General features: G+C 35.6%; 1 protein-coding gene across 4 annotated transcripts in view; it reads right to left on the bottom strand.

The window, feature by feature from the left end:
• The window catches only part of CNTLN (centlein), a 323,473-nt gene that overhangs the window by 116,677 nt on the left and 187,153 nt on the right, over positions 1-19,643 (bottom strand). For all 4 annotated transcript variants that reach the window (XR_007455010.1, XM_049618615.1, XM_049618453.1 and 1 more), the window contains exons 13-14: positions 8,872-8,972; positions 219-310 (exon numbers count right to left, since the gene is read on the bottom strand). Coding sequence is in view for 3 of the 4 variants with exons in the window: in XM_049618615.1 (XP_049474572.1) it covers positions 219-310; positions 8,872-8,972 (193 nt within the window). In the remaining variant the exon portion in view is untranslated. The remainder of the gene's footprint in view (positions 1-218; positions 311-8,871; positions 8,973-19,643) is intronic.

The raw sequence follows: 19,643 nt of genomic DNA, 5'->3' as shown, positions 1-19,643 counted from the left end.
TTTTAATCTATGTCAACAGAAGCACAAGTGTTTGCACATTTATTTCACTAACATTGATTTTTTTAACCCATTTTGGCAAGCCAATGATTTTGAATTATGAATTTAAATTAAGGATGCACACAAGGTTTAAGTTCATGAGCCCTCGTTTTAAACTATAATCCTTTATGTTAAAATTCAGATTTAACTTCCTCAGCTCAATATCTTAAAGATTGCACTACCTTCTGCCATGTCTGCTCCGACATTTCTTTCCCATTCTTCTCTGGAGTACTCTTCTTGACCCCATCATCTTCACCATATCCACAGAGTTGTTCTGGTGGAGAATAAATAATATATTATGGTAACTCATATAATGCTGAAACACTGTCCTGTCATTTTAAGGAAAAAGGTTCTGCTTCCTCAATTATGAATACTCTAGCCTATTTTATTGTCAAGTATTTGGCTAGAAACTAAATGGTGACCTTTTCCAAGATTTTCAGTCACATAATTACGTATCTTTGTAGCGTCTTTTTTTTCCCCCAGTGTAAGATTTTCAAAGGTACAACAGATCTTCAGGTTAACAATGCTATACTTTTATTCCTATTTTCATTCTTTTGTAGACTATTTCCCCTTTGCCTTAAAAGCAGAATTCACTGCCTTCTTATCTACACAGTCACTACTAGTTTTGTTCTCTGGATCTTGTTCCCTGCCAGGAGGATCAGAGTGATTGCTGAACAAAGCAAACAGTACCCGAATTAGGGTGGACTGAAACTCTAACAGCCCCTACCATCCCCTTTCCTTCAGGTAAAAGATCACACAGTAGGCAGAGTAAACCATAAAAATCTAATTTCCAGGAAAACTGTCACTGTATAACACACAAAAACCCAGATAACAGGTGAAGTTGTTTCTATAAATGATTCCTATATACTGACGATGCATTTGACTACCACAACCTTTCAACCAAGCAAAAATGTACAAGCAAGATATCAAAATTAAAGGAAAAAAATAATCATAAAATTTCAGTTAACATTATTAAAATTTAAATACACTAAAACTTATAACAAATGTTTGCTAATCAGATAAATTATTGTGACAAATTTAATATTTTATTATTGAATTATTTTTAGGATACAACATTTCTTAATTAATAGAAGGGCAAAAAGAATACACAAAGCTAAAAGGATGCATATCTGTGTTAGACTGAGGTGATTTTGCTTTAAAGTATGCTTGGCTGCTGTAGGTCAGTGTAAAACTTTGATTTATCAACAAAGGAAAAAGAAAACAATATTATTCTCAGTAGAGTAGAAATCCTCTTGGTAGAAACAGTGACTAACAAGTTTGTTAGAGTGAATTAGGCATTTCTTTTGTCTTTGAAACATGACATATCCAATTAAAACTTCTGTACTCATGAAATAAATAGAACACTATCCTAAGGATAATAAAAGCTAGAATAGGTAGAATTTGCCACCTGGGGAATATGTACCTTTACCTTGATAATAATCTGTTGGTTCCCAAGTTTCTTTTTCTAGTCCCCTAACACCATGGTGCTGAATTCATTTACAACACTCTTTCAGCAATATAGAAATAATATGCAAATACAATTCAGCTGTTCAAGTCATTTAAATATCTGCTATAGTTCTAAGTGAAATATTTACTCTTAAAAATAAGAGGAAAATAGTTCTATGCTCAAAGAGCATAGAATGCTAAAAATAGCTAAATAATTCCAATAAAATAAATGCTGAAGACTGATTTAAAAATGAATTGGATTGCTGCTTTGTGCTCCCGTGTGTGAGCAAAGCCCACTGGTGGACTGGTTGACCATGCTCACGTGTGGTTTTCTGTCAAAAACTTTAGTTTCTCACCTTCACAGGATTTATAAAGAGTATTCAAATAGCTAGGCCCAGGTGATGGGGAAGAACAAGGAGCCCCCTTTGCCCCTTGATTCTCCTCCCCTTCGAGGATCTCAGGATTTGAGAAATGAACCAAGAGGACCTAGTTAGAAATATGCATTTCTATTTTTGTCCTATGGTAGATGTATGAGCATGTTTCACCTTGCTGGAGATTTATCTTTAATGTTTTAGTTTATAAAATTCATTCTGATTTATATTCTTTCCCAGGAGTTTCTTCCCTCTCCACTTTTTAACATTTAATACTGTTTATTCATAATTGTTTAAACTTATCCTATCTTCCATGTTTTTCTCTTCTCTTAATTCTCTTAGATTACATTAACAAATTAAATTCTTCTGCAATGTTTTCTCTTTGTAGATTCTTTTAGCTATTTTATCAAATTATTTTTAAAACTTATTATCATTATGAAGGATTGCAGAATATGACTTAAAATATGCCACTTCAGTATAGTGATTCTTTTGACCAGTAGGTACTTGAAAAACAGCAAATGCTTTTGGTTAATACTTTCATATCACACTATAGTAGATTATTAGTCAGCAAATGCTTACTCCATCATCCTCTACCTTCATGGGTGGAGTACAGATCTCTACTCCACTGATGTTGAGGTTGGCCATATGAATTACTTTGCCTAAAGGAATGTGGGAATAAATAAGAATGTGCCTGTTATAAGCCTAGAACTTAGGTATTTCTGAACCTCTCCCCTTGGAAGCTTCCAGTGTCTGCTTTGAAAAGAACATGCCAGAGAGTACCTGCCCTGCTCAGCCTGGGCCCAAGACTGAGACATGTGGAATCATGTGAACTCAGTATGCTTCAGACAAACAACAGAACTGCAGCCTGAAGCACATCTGCCCAGCTGATCTGCAGAAACCATAAACAAGAAAAATCCTGTGTATTGTTGCAAGTCATTGAAATTTTGTGGTCATTTATGCCGTAGCAAAAGCTGTCAGGTACAGAAATTGATAACTATAAGTGAATGCTGCTATAATAAAAATCTAAATTATGTGGCATTGACTTGGGGATGGGTAATGGGTGCCAAAGAACATGTTTCAGAAGGCTGAGAAAACGGTCTTGTGTTATGCAGTGGCCAACATTTGGCAAAATACCATTTGACAAAACACAGAAGACAAAAAATGTAGCTAATAAATGTATAACAGTAAGTGAGGAATATCCAGGGTAGAATGCTGACAGCATGAGTTGGTTGTTACTGGCTGCACTTGACTAGGTTTCAAGAAAAGAACTGAGTTCAAAAAGGAAGCAGCCACAGGCATATAGAAGTGCATACCTTCCATTACTTTCAGGATTGGAAATGAAGGTGTTTCTCACCATATCAAAGGAGCAGTCACTGACACATTGGCAGGATAAAGGCCAAATCTAAGATGTTGATATTGAGACATGGCCTCTGGGTTTGACTGTCATGCCTGTTACTGACAATCTCTGAAAGTAATAATGGGATGCTTAGTAGATCCTTTCAGCTGGACAAAGGACTTCTAGGAAGTTTATGGGTAAGGGCCTAAAAAGTCTAAAAGTGCTCCCCAATCCTCCACAGGAACTCATACAGAGAAGACATATGAATTGTTGGTAGCTGTATTTAATAAAATGACTTATTTTAGCCAAAGAATGTGGATAAAAGTCACAACGTGCCAGTTCTAAATCAAGGCTTAAAAGGCTCTGCATGTTTATACTTGTCCTTTTGTGGCCAAGAAGCAGAAATAAACTCCACTTGTAGCCTAAAAAAGAGCTGGACCAGATGAGCTGGACCAGATTGTTTCAGCCAATCCACAGACCCACATAACAACAACAACAAAAAATTATGTGTGTGTGTGTGTGTGTGTGTGTGTGTGTGTGTGTGTACATGGACTTGCTATAGTTTCTGAGCTTTCACATTTGTTTGTTTCATCCTTTTATTAATAAACAGCTCTTCAGCTTTCAATGAAAAATACCATAAACAGTGGTTTTATGAACATACTCTTGTATTTGTAAAGATTGAGGATTCCTGCTCCAAGCCTAATCCTATAGGTGATTTCTTAGGCCTGAACATAGGTATTATATGCTTTACCTGGCAGGCCCTATGAGGGAAAGCTGCTCCCCCCACCCCCAACCAGACCTGGCACACAGCCAATAGACTGCGGTCCCTGAAGGGAGTTTATAGTCAAGGGCTCAGGTTCCCCCTGCCAACCACATTCTTATGCATGTCTCTGTTCCTGCCTTGTGTACCTCCACTAGGCCTCCAGGTGAACACCTCCTGACTGGCAGCCCTTTGGCTGAGGCCTTCCTCAAGTGCCTCTGTTGAGATGTCCTTATTTGTTTGCTGGGGTGGGGGGTAACCTTAAAGACATTTTTCTTGCATCTGACTCAATACCCAATACTTTTCTTCTCCTAGCCCTCCCTTCCTTTCTCCCCCAAGACTCAGGTCAATAAAAATGCAGGAGACTTTTGCTCAGAGCTCCTTTGGCTGTAAGACAACCCCTCTGTCTGTGCTGATCCATCTGATCCTCAACTAGCAGGCAGTTCCAGGGGGAAGATGGAACAGAGAGAGTTGATGCTTTCTCCACTTTAGCCTCTTGCTTATATAGTAAGTGATTAAAGGCTTGACTGTTACTTTCATTTGGCTTATTATCTTAAATCAGCTACATAGACACCTGGCAGCTCAGATCTCTCCAGCTTCTAACAGAGATATTGTGGGATTGTAGCAGATTCATTACACTATGAATTGTAATTTTCAGTAAAGAGAAATTTAGTGTGACAGCGGTTAAGGTGCTTGTGCGGGAAGTTAGAGGAGACAGAACTGATTTGAGAGGAAAGGTAATGAGTATTTTAAAAAAAAACATGCAAAACTTCTGAAATCTTTATAAAAATAGGCAGGGGAAAACAGGTAGCAGGAAATAAGAAAATACACCTGGTACATGGAGAAAGGTTACTATCCCTATAGATTTGGGATTTTAATCCAGGGAAATATGTTCAATGACAATAAAAGTAAGTACCAGAGACACTAGATTTACCTGTCCATGTGGAACAACTAAAACTAGAGAATAAGAGATGAAAAAAATGGTTCTCAGACATTGGGTGTCTAAGACACTGCAAAGTAGTCAGCCCTAAGGGCAAACAAATGAAGTGAATCCAATCCTTTTTCCCACTTATTGCCTGGAGCACTTCCAGGCTACAGCACAGAAATGGGGCACTAAATGGGTCTGGTATTCTTCCTAAATTGAAGTGACAGATCCCAGAGTCCAGGCAGACCAAGGAAGCTGGACTTTGCAGGATACAGTGCCAAGGAACAGAAATCTGCTCGGACACAGGGAGAGCTCCGAAGGTCTACAGGGGGTCCCCCTCAAGTCTTCAGCTAAGTACAGATCAGCACAGGTGTGTGTGTAAACAGCCCAAAGAAAGAACCACCTAAAAGGATTAAAGGAAATAATCTCCAAAAGTCACACAGGCCTAAGAATAGTTCATTCTCCCAATAGGAGAGAGTAGAAAAAAAAAAAAAAAAAAAACATGTTATGTATTGTTTTAAAAAAGATAAGAATGACAGGTGAATTCTCACTGAAAACACTTTAAGCCAGAAGATAATAGAGTAAATTTGTTTTTTAGTATCAAAAGAAAAAAAAAACCCTGCCAATGCAGAATTCTATACTTAGTGAAAAGATCTTTCAAAAATAAAGACAAAATAAAGGTTGCTTTTTCAGGTATAAAAAAGCTGAAAGAAGTCATCACCAGCAGATGTGCGCTATAATAAATATTAAAGGGAGTCCTTTAGGAAAACAGAAAATAATATCAACTGTAAGTCTGGATCTACAGGATTCCCAGGAAGGGAATGAAGAGAAGCAGAAATAGTTCTTAGTAAAGATAAGAACCACCAGACTGGTGACAGCTAAAGCCAGATATTTAAAATCTCTGAGATCACCCCTTGCAGGACAGGAAACACTCTCCAGCAGGTGGAGTGAAATGGACATTTAACAAAATACAGATTTAGGATCCAGTCAGGAAAAAAACACAATTAAAGAAAGAAAAGAACTTGCCAAAAACCTGAATTTAATAAAATATGAGCTCAGAAAAGAAATAATAAGACATCCAAAATTAGTGGGAATTTGAAGAGTTGTAGATTTAATATAAATACTAGAAAGAACAAAGGAAAGAATATACATATAATATATAAACCCTCTCTCTCTCTCCATATATATGGGGAGAGGGAGAGGAAAAGTAAGAGAAAAAGTAAGCAAATACAAAGATTACTGACATCCTTGAACTGCAGTATTAAAAATGCAATATGCAAAAACACATTTCCTTGTAATGCAGGAAGATCTTAATTGACAAATAATAAATTACATGGATAATCCAAAAATATGATTTAGAACAAAGTATATCAAGACATCTTCTATTTAAGTTTTGGAACATCAGGTTGAAAAAAGTAAAAATTCAGGCATTCACAAAGCAAAAGGAAGTCATATCCAAAGAAAGGAGTGAGGAACTGGAGGAAGGGCAAACCTGACACCTCTCCATAATATATCTCCACAACAAGCTTTCATTCTAAAAAGTGAATAATATCTAGAAAGTTCTGAGGGGAAAAAAAAGTGTGACATGATACAATTATACCCAGCCAATTTATCCATTGACTGTAAAAACTGTTGAAACATATTTTCAAACATCTAAGCTCTTACAAATATAGCTACTTTGATCCCTTCTTGAAGTTTCAGTTATATCTGGTGAACCAAAAAAATAAATCATAATAAAGAATTCGTGAATAGAAAGATGATGGTTTTAAAACTGTGATGAGTACTGAGCACATTGCATATAAAAATAAGACTTTAAACCTGGGGAAATTATTGTTGCAATATGTTAAATTATAGACTTTGATAAAATTAAAAGTTTATTTAATGAACAAGACTCAAGCTGTGGGGGAAATAAAATAAAACTTTTTGTTTTTATTTCCATTTTTTTAAATGTTTATTTTTGAGAGAGAGAGAACAAGCATTGAGTAGGGAAAGGGCAGAGAGACAGGAGGACATAGGATCCAAGCACCAACAGGGCAGAGCCTGATGTGGGGCTCGAACTCATGAACCATGAGAAAAATAAAATGTATTTTAAAAATAACTTGTTTTCATTTTGCATGACAAGATATTAATTTTTAATATGCCCTGAAATTGAAATACATGCTTTAAAAAATACAAAGTAATTCATCTTCAATATTTTTAGGATCTTTCTTTTTAATCTTAGAGGGAAGTTTTAGAAATTAACATCTATTGACGTAATGAAACATTTACCTAAAGTTCAACAGTTCTTTTATGATTATATCTGTTTCTTTTTATTTGGATTGTTCCAAATAAAGTAATATGTAATTATCTTTTTTTTAAAAAAAAATGTTTATTATTTATCTTTGAGAGAGAGAGACAGAACATAAGCAGGGAAGGAGCAGAGAGAGAGAGGGAGACACAGAATGTGAAGCAGGCTCCAGGCTCCTAGCTGTCAGCACAGAGCCTGATGTAGGGCTTGAACCCACAAACAGTGAGATCACGACCTGAGCTAAAGTCAGACACTCAGCCAGTTGACCCACCCAGATGCCCCTATGTAATTATCTTTTTAAAAAATAGCATATATTATGTTTTTCTGTTTGCACAATTTATCTAACTAGTCTTCTTTATATGTAAGTATTAAGAGATATTTGATTTGATAATTATTTAAGATTGAAATTTTGATTTTTAAATAATGGAATTAAGATGTTTTGTCTTCTTTTATTCTTTCTTATTGCTTGAATATTTATAAGTATGCATACTTTTTCCAGAAACAATAAAGTTATTACTTTTTATAATTTTATTTACTTATTTTGAGACAGAAGGAGAGAGAGAGAGAGAGAGAGAGAGAACGAACAGGGGAATGGCAGAGAGAGGGGGACAGAGAATCCGAAGCAGGCTCCATGTTGACAGCAGAGAGCCTAATGAGGGCCTTGAATTCACAAACTGTGAGATCATGACCTGAGCCGAAGTTGGATGCTTAACCAACTGAGCCACCCAGGCAACCCAATAAAGTTATTTTTAAAAAGTAAACTGAGGATAAAATCTTAGAGAACCCCAAAAGGAAAGGAATAAGTGGAAGGAAATTCCAGTGGAAGAAACAAAGAAAATACAGGGAAGCACAGTATGAAGGTAAAACAAAGGAAAACCAGTGTTTCAGTGGTGTAAAATAGATATCTCAAATGCTGTCTTTGACAAGGCACCAGTGACCTAAGAGCAACTGGAACAACAACAGTAATTGGGACAATAGAAAGATGAGTGGTATATGAAAACCTGTTAAGTATAAATTATTAAATTAATTGTTAATTATAAATTGTCAACACCTAAAAAGCATAGCAGTAACAACAAAGCTGTAGTTAAATTAAACAAGGAGAAATCCTTCATATCAATCTTATTTACTTTTTTTTAATGAGATACCACAGTATGGACTGAAGTCATATAGTAAATACAGTTATCCTGATTTTAACAAAGGAATAATACTTCAACTGGAACAGATACATTTGCTCTTACTAAACAGTTTTAGGCTAGTGGTCAATCAGGTGGCAGATCTGCAGACCTCCAAGTTTCTTTTTAACTCTATTATTTTGATTCCAGGACAACAGAGGAGCACTAAATGAGTTCCAGAAAAATGTAATGTCAAACAAAAATATAAATGAATTATTGAGGATAATAACTCTATATAATCTATAAAACTTTGAACAAACATAAATAGTAAAACTTTACTGATGAACCAAAGAATGAACATCTCTTCTCCTTATCAAATATCTCTTTAGAATTTTTAATGAATTATAAAGCTGACTTTTAGGTGTTCTATTTGATTTTCTTGTGAAAGGTAAAAATGTTAATGACATATCAGAAAGTAAAGCAGTGGAAAGAGGGGGAACAAGGATAAGATTCTTACAAGAAATTGAAAATAAAACATCAAGTACTGGATAATTTAAAAATGCCTGCATTAAATATTTAGTCTTACAAAAAAATGTACCTTCTCTTTTCTCTCCCATACATGTGTTCAATTCTCGTATTGTTGCCTTATCAATAGATATACGTACTTTAAGTTTATCCAATTCTTCTTGAAGATTCATCCTATGAAAATTAACACAATAAATGATTATTTGAAACATGTAAGTTACTGAATAGTGTAGCAAACAGATAAAGGTAGTAAAGATATTTAACAAAATATGAATTAGGCAATAGTAAAAAAAGAAAAATATATCATTATTAATAAATCCTAACAATTAAAATTGAATTTTAATGAGAATCTGGAAAAAATGTTTTAAGTAAGTGATTTTTAGATTTATCTAAATAAACATGCTAAATACTTAAAAACATAGCTGTATTTTTAAAAAATGAGTTACCCAATCATTTTTTTTCTAAGATTTTATTTTTAAGTAATATCTACACCCAATGTGGAGCTCAAACTTACAACCCCAAGATCAAGAGGTGCATGCTCTACTTAGTGAGCCAGCCAGGTAATACACTTTGTACCAAACACTTTTTAACAAACAGATATACTATGCAAATCATAATACAAATATTAATACATACACTGAAAGCAAAGTTAGTATATTTCTAGATGCCAAGAAAAGACAAAGAACTCTTACTAGTAAAATGGAATTGAGCTACCCTGGTGAGAGACTGGATCAAATACCACCCATGGAGACCTCAGACCTTCAGACCTGAATGGAGATGGAAGTTTATGCCCAAGGTCCTTCATGGCTGAGAGACAAAACTGGGCTAACTGTAGTAAGCTTGCAAACAAAAATTTTCTGAGTGAAACATGAATATCTGAGCTTATTTTGTTCCATTAAAACAGGTAAGCCTAGGGGTGCCTGGGTGGCTCAGTTGGTTAAATGTCCAACTCTTCTCTTGATATCGGCTCAGGTCATGACATGAATGACAGTCTACATATCACCCCACCCAATAAAGGAGAATGCACAATAAGGAAAATGAAACAACAGAACAATTTAAAATGAGTTTTTATAAAATTAGAGTTTTGAAAATGTTGATAAAAAGGAAAAAGAGGTGACAAACGTTTATTTTAAAAAACATAACTCATTACAAACTAAGGAATGTGTTAAATAGCACACAAAGCTAATGAAAGCTGATAAAATTATAGACAACACAAAGAAACAAAAAGCAGGAAAAGAGTAACAATATATAAAGTGTGTTTGAATAAGAAGCCCAAAAAGCATCTAATAGAAATTTTCAAGGAGAGAATTGAGAAAGAGTGAAATTAATATTCAAAATACAATGGCTGAAAATTGAGAGCTGATGAAAAATGTGAATTAGTAGATTAAGAGAGTATCACAAATTTCAAACAAATAAAACTATACTCATGGTTAGAAACACAGGAACACTGTAGGATACCAAAGAAAAAGACAACCTTAAAATCAACCATATTGAGAAGAAATGTTAATTAACAACTAAAGAACTTTGGAGTGACAACAGACTTCTCACAGAAACAAACAAAAAAAGCAGAAGAAAAATAAGTAATATTTTCAACGTTCAAAGGCTTACTACTCATAGATCCTAGATGAAAGAACTATTTCATTTACGTGGAAAAAGACCCTTCAAAGTCAACATATGAAACAAAATAGGCAGTGATGATTAAAAACATTTGTAAATGTGTACATGGAAGTAAATATTTATCATGTGAAGCCATCATAACAATAGCTAAGTGAAGGTAGAAATAGAATATGGTAGAACTAAAATCTGAAAAATAAAATGATATAAGATCAAGAGAAGGGTCAGTGTTAAAGTATTTTAAGAACCCTGTACTGTTGGTGAGGATATAAGTACTAATGAACTTTAGTTTGTCAAATAAACAGTGTATAATTTCAGGGCACCTGGGTGGATCAGTTGGTTGAGCGTCCAACTCTTAATTTCAGCTCAGGTCATGATCTCAGGGTTGTGGGATCGAGCCCCAGGTCAGGCTCCAAGCTGAGTGTGGAGCCTGCTTGGGATTTTCTTTTCCTCTGGCCCTTCTCTGTTTGTGCATGCAGCTCTCTCTCTCTCTCTCTCTCTCTCTCTCTCTCTCCCTCCCTCCCTCCCTCGCTCCCTCCCTCCCTTCCTCCCTCAAATAAAATAAATAAATAAATAAAAATTTAAAAATAAAAACCAATTTTTTTAAGAGATATATAATTTCAAGAAAAAGCATTTAAAGAATGGAAAACATAAAATGTATAAATCAGAAGAAGTCAAAAAAGAAATGAACAACATGTATTCAAATCTAAGGGAAGAAAAGGATTAAAAAATGTTTGTTTATTTATTTTGAGAGAGCACAAGCAGAGGAGGAACAGAGAGAGAATCCCAAGCAGGCTCCATGCTATCAGTGCAGAGCCCAAGGCAGGGCTCAATCTCACAAACCAGGGGATCATGACCTGAGTCAAAATCAAGAGTTGGATGCTCAACTGACTGCATCACCCAGGCGCCCCAAGAAAAGGATTTTTAAAAGGAGCATAAAAAATAAAATACAGACTAAGAAAAAAAAGTAATATTAAAGATAAAGATTGTTATTACATAATGATCAAAGAAACGACTTACTAGGAAGACACAGCAGCTTAAAATGTTATATATTCAACAATATATTTATAATTTATTATAATTTATATTTTATTTTATTAAAAGATTTAAAATATAACATTAAAAAATAAATATAATATCTATATATTAAAAATACATTTTACATTTATACTTTATGTAACTATTAAAAAAATAGTCCCTGCTTTTCCTCACTAAGATTATTTATTAAAAAATTGATGTTTACAGTTTGATGGGTATACTTACATATTTTTTAATATAAGAACTTTAAAAATTACGATCCTAGGATTACATTTGTAGCTTCTCAGGTAGGTTACAGATTGATGGGAGGGGCACACACACATACACTCATCCACACAGTAATTACTGTACCCCATGTAACTGGAGGAAATCTGTATATGAAACTTATGATTGTTTCTTTCTTTCTTCTTTCCTTCCTTCCTTCCTTCCTTCCTTCCTTCCTTCCTTCCCTTTCCTTCCTTTCTATTTATCTTTGAGAGAGAGAGAGAGAGAGAGAGAGTCCGAGCGCAAGTGGGGCAGGGGCAGAAAGAGAGGGAGACACAGAATCCAAAGCAGGCTCCAGGGTCAGAACTGTCAGCATAGAGCCCAAAACAGGGCTTTGTGACCCACAAAGCACAAGATCATGACCTGAGCCAATGTTGGATGCTCAACCGACTGAGCCACCCAGGTACTCCAATACTATTTATTTCTTATAAATACTAAAAAGCAACTGATCTACAATGAAAACAAACCATTCAAAAGCCTGAGATAGTTTTAAGAAGGGGTAAACACTTTGTATTAGTTATCTGTATCATTCAAAATAAAAAATGATATTTATATGGGCGCCTGAGTGGATCAGTTGGTTAAGTGCCTGACTCTTGGTTTGGGCTCAGGTCATGATCTCATGGTTTGTGGAATCAAGCCCCATGTTGGGCTCTGCACTGATAGCACAGAACCTGCTTTGGATTCTCTCTCTCCTCTCTCTCTGCCTCTCCCTGCTTGCATGCCTGCTCTATTCAAAATAAATAAATTTTAAAAAATTGGTACCTATATATGGTCATTACCATTTAATTCAGATGTTCAAACTCAACATACTTGATGAAACTATTTGCCCTAAAGAAAGGATTTTGTTTGTTTGTTTGTTTGGTTGGTTTTTAGATTTTTTATTGTAATTCCAGTGTAGTTAACATACAGTGTTATATTAGTTTCAGGTGTACAATATACTGATTCTGCAATTCTATACATTATTCAGTGCTCATCAGGATCAAGTGTACTCTTTAATCCCCATCCCCTATTTCACCCATCCCATGACCCATCTCTCTTCTGGTAACCATCAGTTTGTTCTCTATAGTTAAGTTTTCTTGTTCTCTCTTTTTTTTCCCTTTTGCTCATTTGTTTTGTTTCTTAAATTCCACATGAGTGAAATTATATGGTATTTGTCTTTCTCTAACTGACTTATTTCACTTAGCATTATACTCTCTAGCTCTATCCATGTCGTTGCAAATGGCAAGATTTTTTAACTTTTATTTTTTTTTTTAACTTTTATTTATTTATTTTGAGACAGAGAGAGGGAGAGAGAGGGGGTGCTGGGAGGGGCAGAGAGAGAGAGGGAGAGAGAGGGGGGGAGAGAGAGAGAGGGGGGGGGGAGAGAGAGAGAGAGAGAGAGAGAGAGAGAGAATATACCAAGCAGGCTCCGTACTGTCAGTGGAGAGCCCGATGTGAGGCTTGAACCCACAAACCACGGGATCATGACCTGAGCTGAAGTCAAACACTTAACCAACTGAACCACCCAGGCCCCCTCATTAGTTTTTTTTTTTTTTAATTTTTTAAGTTTATTTATTTATTTGAGAGGGAGAGAGAAAGAACAAGCAGTGGAGGGGCAGAGAGAAGGAGAGACAGAATCTCAAGCAGGCTCCACACCATCAGTGCAGAACTGGATGTGGGACTCAAACTCATGAACTGTGAGATCATGACCTGAGTTGAGATCAAGAGTCAGACGCTAAACTGACTTTGCCACCCACACGCACCTTCATTCTTTTTTTTACAGCTGAATAATATTCCATTGTGTGTGTGTATGTACATATAAATATACACACACCAATCCTCTTTGCCCATTCATCTATCAGTGGACACGCTTCCATATCTTGGTTACTGTAAATAATGCTATAATAAACACAGAGGTGCATGTATCACTTTGAATTAGTGTTTTTGTATGTTTTGGGTAAATACCTAGTAGTAATTACTGAATCATATGGTAATTCTATTTTTAACTTTTTGAAGACTTTCCATACTGTTTTCCACACTGGTTGCACCAGTTTGCATTCCTATCAACAGTGCATGAGGGTTACTTTTTCTCCACATCCTCCCCAACACCTGTTGTTTCTTGGGTTTTTGACTTTAGCCATTCTGACAGGTATCTTATTGTAGTTTTGTTTTGCATTTCCTTGATGATGAGTGATGTTCAGCATCTTTTCATACGTCCACTGGCCATCTGTACATCTTCTTTGGAGAAATGCCTGTTCATGTCTTCGGCCCATTTTTTAATTGGGTTATTTTTTGGGTGAGTTGTATCAACTCTTTATATATTTTAGATACTAACCCTTTATCAGATAGGTCATTTGCAAATATCTTCTTCCATTCTGTAGATTGCCTTTTAGTTTTGTTTGTTTCCTTTGCTGTGCAGAAGATTTTTATTTTTATGTAGTCCCAATAGTTTACTTTCACTTTTGTTTCTCTTGCCTCAAGAGACGTACCTAGAAAAATGTTGCTATTGGCTGATGTCACAGTAATTACTGCCAGTGCTCTTTTCGATGATTTTTATGGTTTCAGGTCTCACATTTAGGTTTTTAGTCCATTTTGAGTTTATTTTTGTGTATGGCGTAAGAAATTGGTCCAGTTTTATTCTTTTCCATGTTGATGCCCTGTTTTCTCTACACCATTTGTTGAAGAGACTGTCTTTTTCCCATTGTATATCCATTCCTCCTTTGTCAAAGATTAACTGACCATATAACTTTGGGTTTATTTCTGGGTTTTCTATTCTATCTATTTCTATTCTATTATGTCTGCATTTTTCTTTCTTAGTAGGTATTTTTTAAGATTACTTATTTATTGGGGCGCCTGGGTGGCTCAGTCAGTTAAGTGGCCGACTTCGGCTCAGGTCATGATCTCATGGTCCGTGAGTTTGAGCCCCACGTCGGGCTCTGTGCTGATAGTTCAGAGCCTAGAGCCTGTTTCAGATTCTGTGTCTCCCTCTCTCTGACCCTCCCCCGTTCATGCTCTGTCTCTCTCTGTCTCAAAAATAAATAAACGTTAAAAAAAAATTAAAAAAAAAAGGATTACTTATTTATTAAGAGAGAGAGAGAGAGATAATGAGTGGGGGAAGGGCAGAGAGAAAGAAGGGGACAGAGGATCTGAAGTAGGCTTCATGCCAACAGCAGAGAGCCCCATGTGGGGCTTGAACTTCACGCACCATGAGATCATGAACTGATTCGAAGTCAGATGCTTAACCAATTGAGCTGCCCAAGCGCTCCTCTTTTTTTTTCTTTTTAAGTAATCTCTACATTCAATGTGAGGCTCAAACCTTAGGACCCAAGATCAAGAGTCACATGATCTACTGACTGAGCCAGCCAGATGCCCCAATCTATGTGTCTATTTTTATGCCTCTACCATACTGTTTAGATTGCTATAGCTTTCTAATATAACTGGAAGTCTGGAATTGTGATACTTCCAGTTTTGTTGTTTAAAGAACATAAACTGTTAGTATGACAAAATACATTTAAAGAGAGTAATTTTTATGGTTTTTTTTTTTCAGAAAAATCAAATGATTATTCACTAAACACTTAAGATACACTATGTGATCTTTTAGTAAATACTATTAATTCTTTAGGTAATTTTAAAAACATTATATATATTGTGCCTAAAATGTATGAAAATTAAGGTAACAATCAAATTAAAAATACTATATGTATCATACTATGACCTGAATGTTTGTGTTCCTCTAAAATTCATGTTGAAATTCTAACCTCCAAAGATGATGGTGTTAGGAGGTCAGAACTTTGGGATGTTCTTAGGTCATGTGAAACCCTCATGAATGGGATTAGTGCCTCTAAAAAAGAACCCCCAGAGAGCTCCCTCACCTCTTCAGTCATATAAGGATAAGACAAGATATCTGCAACATGAAAGAAGGCCCTTGCCAGACCATGCTGGCACCCTGATCCAGACTTCCAGCCTCTAGAACTATGAGAAATAAATCTCTGTTGCTTATAAGCTATACAGTCTGCATTATTTTGTAATAGCAGCCAAAATGGACTAAAACAGATGACCTCAAAGAACAAATACCATGTGTATACAGTCTCAAATATGAAAATAGTTTAAGGTATCAATATTAAAAGTTAATCTCAAGAGTAAGAAAATAAAACTCCAAAATATACTTGCCACTTACATCAGTGAATATCTGCCAACGGACACAAAATATTTTCTCTTAACTAACATTCTTGCTAATTGTACAGTAAAATACAATGACAATACAAGAAAAATATAATTGCTGAAAGATGTAAAAAAAACACAAATATCTATCAGTGGATGAATGGATGAACACAATATGGTATATATATACCATAGTATTATTCGGCCTTAAAAAAGGAAAGAAATTGTGACACATACTACAACATGGAAAAACTTGGAAGACATTATGACAAATGAAATAAACCAGACACAAAAAGAAAAACATATGATTCCATTTTCTATAGGATACCTAGAATAGGCAAATTCATAGAGACAAAAGGAGAAAAAGATAAGAGCTGAGAGAAGGGGGAATGGGGAGCTATTATTTAATGGGTACAGTTTCATTTTGAGAAAATGAAAAGTCCTAAACATGGATGGTGGTGGTGGCAGGACAACAATGTGAGCATATTTAATGGGACTTAACTGTACACCTAAAAATGGTTATAATGGTAAGTTTCATGTGATGTAAATTTTGCCACAATAAAAAATATATATCCCCCAATTTAAGTTGGTAACACCGCAAACAAAAGTACAGTAAAACCTGGGTTTGCGAGCATAATTCGTTCCGGAAACATGCTTGTAATCCAAAGCACTTGTATATCAAAGCAAATTTACCCGTAAGAAATAATGGAAACTCAGAAGATTCGTTCTACAACCCAAAAATATTCATATAAAAATGATTACAATACTGTCTTATCATACAAAATAATAAAGAAAATACAAAATATAAAGAAAAATAAACAAATTAACCTGCACTTACCTTTGAAAACCTTCATGGTTAGTGTGGGGGAGACAAGAGAGAGGAGGGTTATTGTGTAGGACAACTTTCACTATCACTGATGGAATCACTGCTATCTATTGGCTCAATGGAATCTTCCTCTTTTCGTGCAACTTTAACAAGGAACCTATCCAATGACACTTACTTTTGACTCCTTTTGAGGATTTCATGGAAATGTGACATTGTATTATCATTAAACAGATTCATCGCTCGCACTGCTACAAACTTATTTGGGTGGTGCTTTTTTACAAAATTTTGCACTGTTTCCCACATTTTACACATTGCCTTAATCTCATTTGAAGTAAATGGATCCTTCCACCTTTTTCTCTTCCTCCTCTGCAGACAAGATGCAGACATAGACTTATAAAACCTTGCAATTTTGGGGCGCCTGGGTGGCGCAGTTGGTTAAGCGTCTGACTTCAGCCAGGTCACGATCTCGCGGTCCGTGAGTTCGAGCCCCGCGTCAGGCTCTGGGCTGATGGCTCAGAGCCTGGAGCCTGTTTCCGATTCTGTGTCTCCCTCTCTCTCTGCCCCTCCTCCGTTCATGCTCTGTCTCTCTCTGTCCCAAAAATAAATAAAAAACGCTGAAAAAAAAAATTTTAAAAAACCTTGCAATTTCAGCCACTTGCATACCTCAATAGTACTTCTCAATGATTTCCTTCTTAACTTCCATCATAATCATCTCCTTCTTCTTACCGCCTTTTTTTTCAACCTTTTTCTACATGGGAGCCATTGTGTATGTTCGCATGGATGTTGACTACAGTACAGTATTAATAAACTCTTGTCATATACTATATTTAATGTAATTGGCAATAAGGCAGCAGAGGAATGGGTCTATGTCTGCAGGCAGCCTGACCTAGAATGAAGCAAAGCATTCCTAAGCTTACTTTTGTATGGAAAAGCAAAGGACTGTCCATAGGTGCTTTGAAGTGACAAAAAATATACTAGCACCAGTTGTGGACACTTGAAAAACCACTGATTTCTGCCAAACACCGTGGCCTGAGATTGAGCATCAGAGCATGGGAGACAATCACCCCCAATCCCACAGAGAGAGAGAGAAGAACCACTGTCTCAGTTGTGATTATGTGACATTTGGTGTCACGTATTACTCGTATTACAAGACATCAGTCATTTATCAAGTTAAAATTTATTAGAAATGTTTGCTGATCTTATGGAACACTCACAGAACAAGTTACTCGCAATCCAAGGTTTTACTGTATATTTTAGCCAGATCCATCTGGCTAAAGACAAAGGGGAAAAATGGAAAGAATCAGGGAAGATGCAAACACAGAAAGGCACAGCAAAGCTTTATCTTCATATCAATCAAATTTGTAATTATATATTTGTGTGTTTATTGATTATTATTTATGTTCTCCAATAAACCGAAGGCCTGTGAGGCCAGAATGTTCGTGTTCTGCTCAATATTTTACTTCCAGTGCCCAGCAAATTTATTGAATTAATGACTGAAAGCACCACAATACAAAAGGTCACAGATTCAGTACTATGTAACTAATATTATAAAACTCCATAGTTTAAAAATCCTTTATTTTTCCCATTTTATTTACTTAGCTATAATGTTTACTTGCTTCCAGACCCCAGTACTTTAACAGAATCATGAGTGTTTTTAAAGCCTATCTATAGGCCTCAAGTTGCATCATGTACTAGTAACATACTAGAGATCAGGTCGATGAGGGACCCTAGGCTTCGGTGCTCTAACAGCAATGAATTAGGTTTCATGCTGATCTTGTTCTGAAACTTCTCACTCTTACTTATGAAGACTTAATATGTAAATGAGTTTCCTTCCTTATGTATCCAACATCAGTGGCTGAATTTCTTGTCTCCAATACTCAGTCTTAAAGTAAGTGAGATTCAAAACTTGTTTCCACATAGCCTTGAAATCTGTTGCCTTCCAACAGACACCGATAATTTGTACAAGCCTTGATTATACTAATACACCAGAACTCATATTCTCATTTGCACTTGGCTTATGATAGCCTGTACTGTTTGATGTTGAATTGATTTCTCAAGGACTGATACATTTAAATTCTTATCTTATTAATTCACCACATTATAACTTTTACATGTGATCATATAGCCTGTTTGTCAAAGCAGTAATATGGACCAAAGATCTAAGTATGAGTTAAAACTATAAACACATAGTAGAAAACATGGAGGTAAATCTTTATGACCTTGGATTCGGTGATAGCTAGATATGTATATGAGTATGACACCAAAAGCATAAGCAAATAATAGTAATAATAATAATAATCAAGCTTCATAGAATTAAAAACCTTTGTATATCAAAGGAAACTATTATGAAAGTAAAAAGACAACCTACAGAATGGGAGAAAATATTTGTAAGTGTCTAGTAACCACAACATGCAAAGAGCTCTTGTAACTCAAAAACAAAAAGAGAACCCAATTTTTTTAAATGGCAAAAGACTTATATAGATATTTATCCAAAGCAACACAAATGGCAAAAAAACACATGCAAAGATGTGCAAAGAAAGACTAAGCGTTAACTAGAATGGAGGGCAAATGGAATCTTTGTAGATTGCTGGTGAAAATACAGAATGATGTAGCCACTACGAACACAGTCAGGCAGTTCCTCAAAAAGTTAGACATATACTTACTATATGACCTAGCAATTCTGCTCACAGGTTTATATCCCAAAGAACTGGAAATAAGTATTCAAACCAATAGTTGTACATAAATGTTCATAGTAGCACTATTCATAATAGCAAAAAAGTAGAAGCAACCCAATTAGCCAACAAGAGATGAATGAATAAGGGGAACCTGGGTGGCTCAGTCGGTTGAGCGTCCCACTTTGGCTCAGGTCATGATCTCACAGTCCATGGGTTCGAGCCCCATGTTGAGTTCTGTGCTGACAGCTCAGAGCCAAGAGCCTGCTTCAGATTCTGCATCTTCCTCTC

Source organism: Panthera uncia, chromosome D4, assembly GCF_023721935.1.
Source record: "Panthera uncia isolate 11264 chromosome D4, Puncia_PCG_1.0, whole genome shotgun sequence".
In the NCBI taxonomy this organism is placed as follows: Eukaryota; Metazoa; Chordata; class Mammalia; order Carnivora; family Felidae; genus Panthera; species Panthera uncia.
The sequence above is the reverse complement of the archived record's forward strand: the minus strand, read 5'-3'. Positions and strand labels throughout refer to the sequence as shown.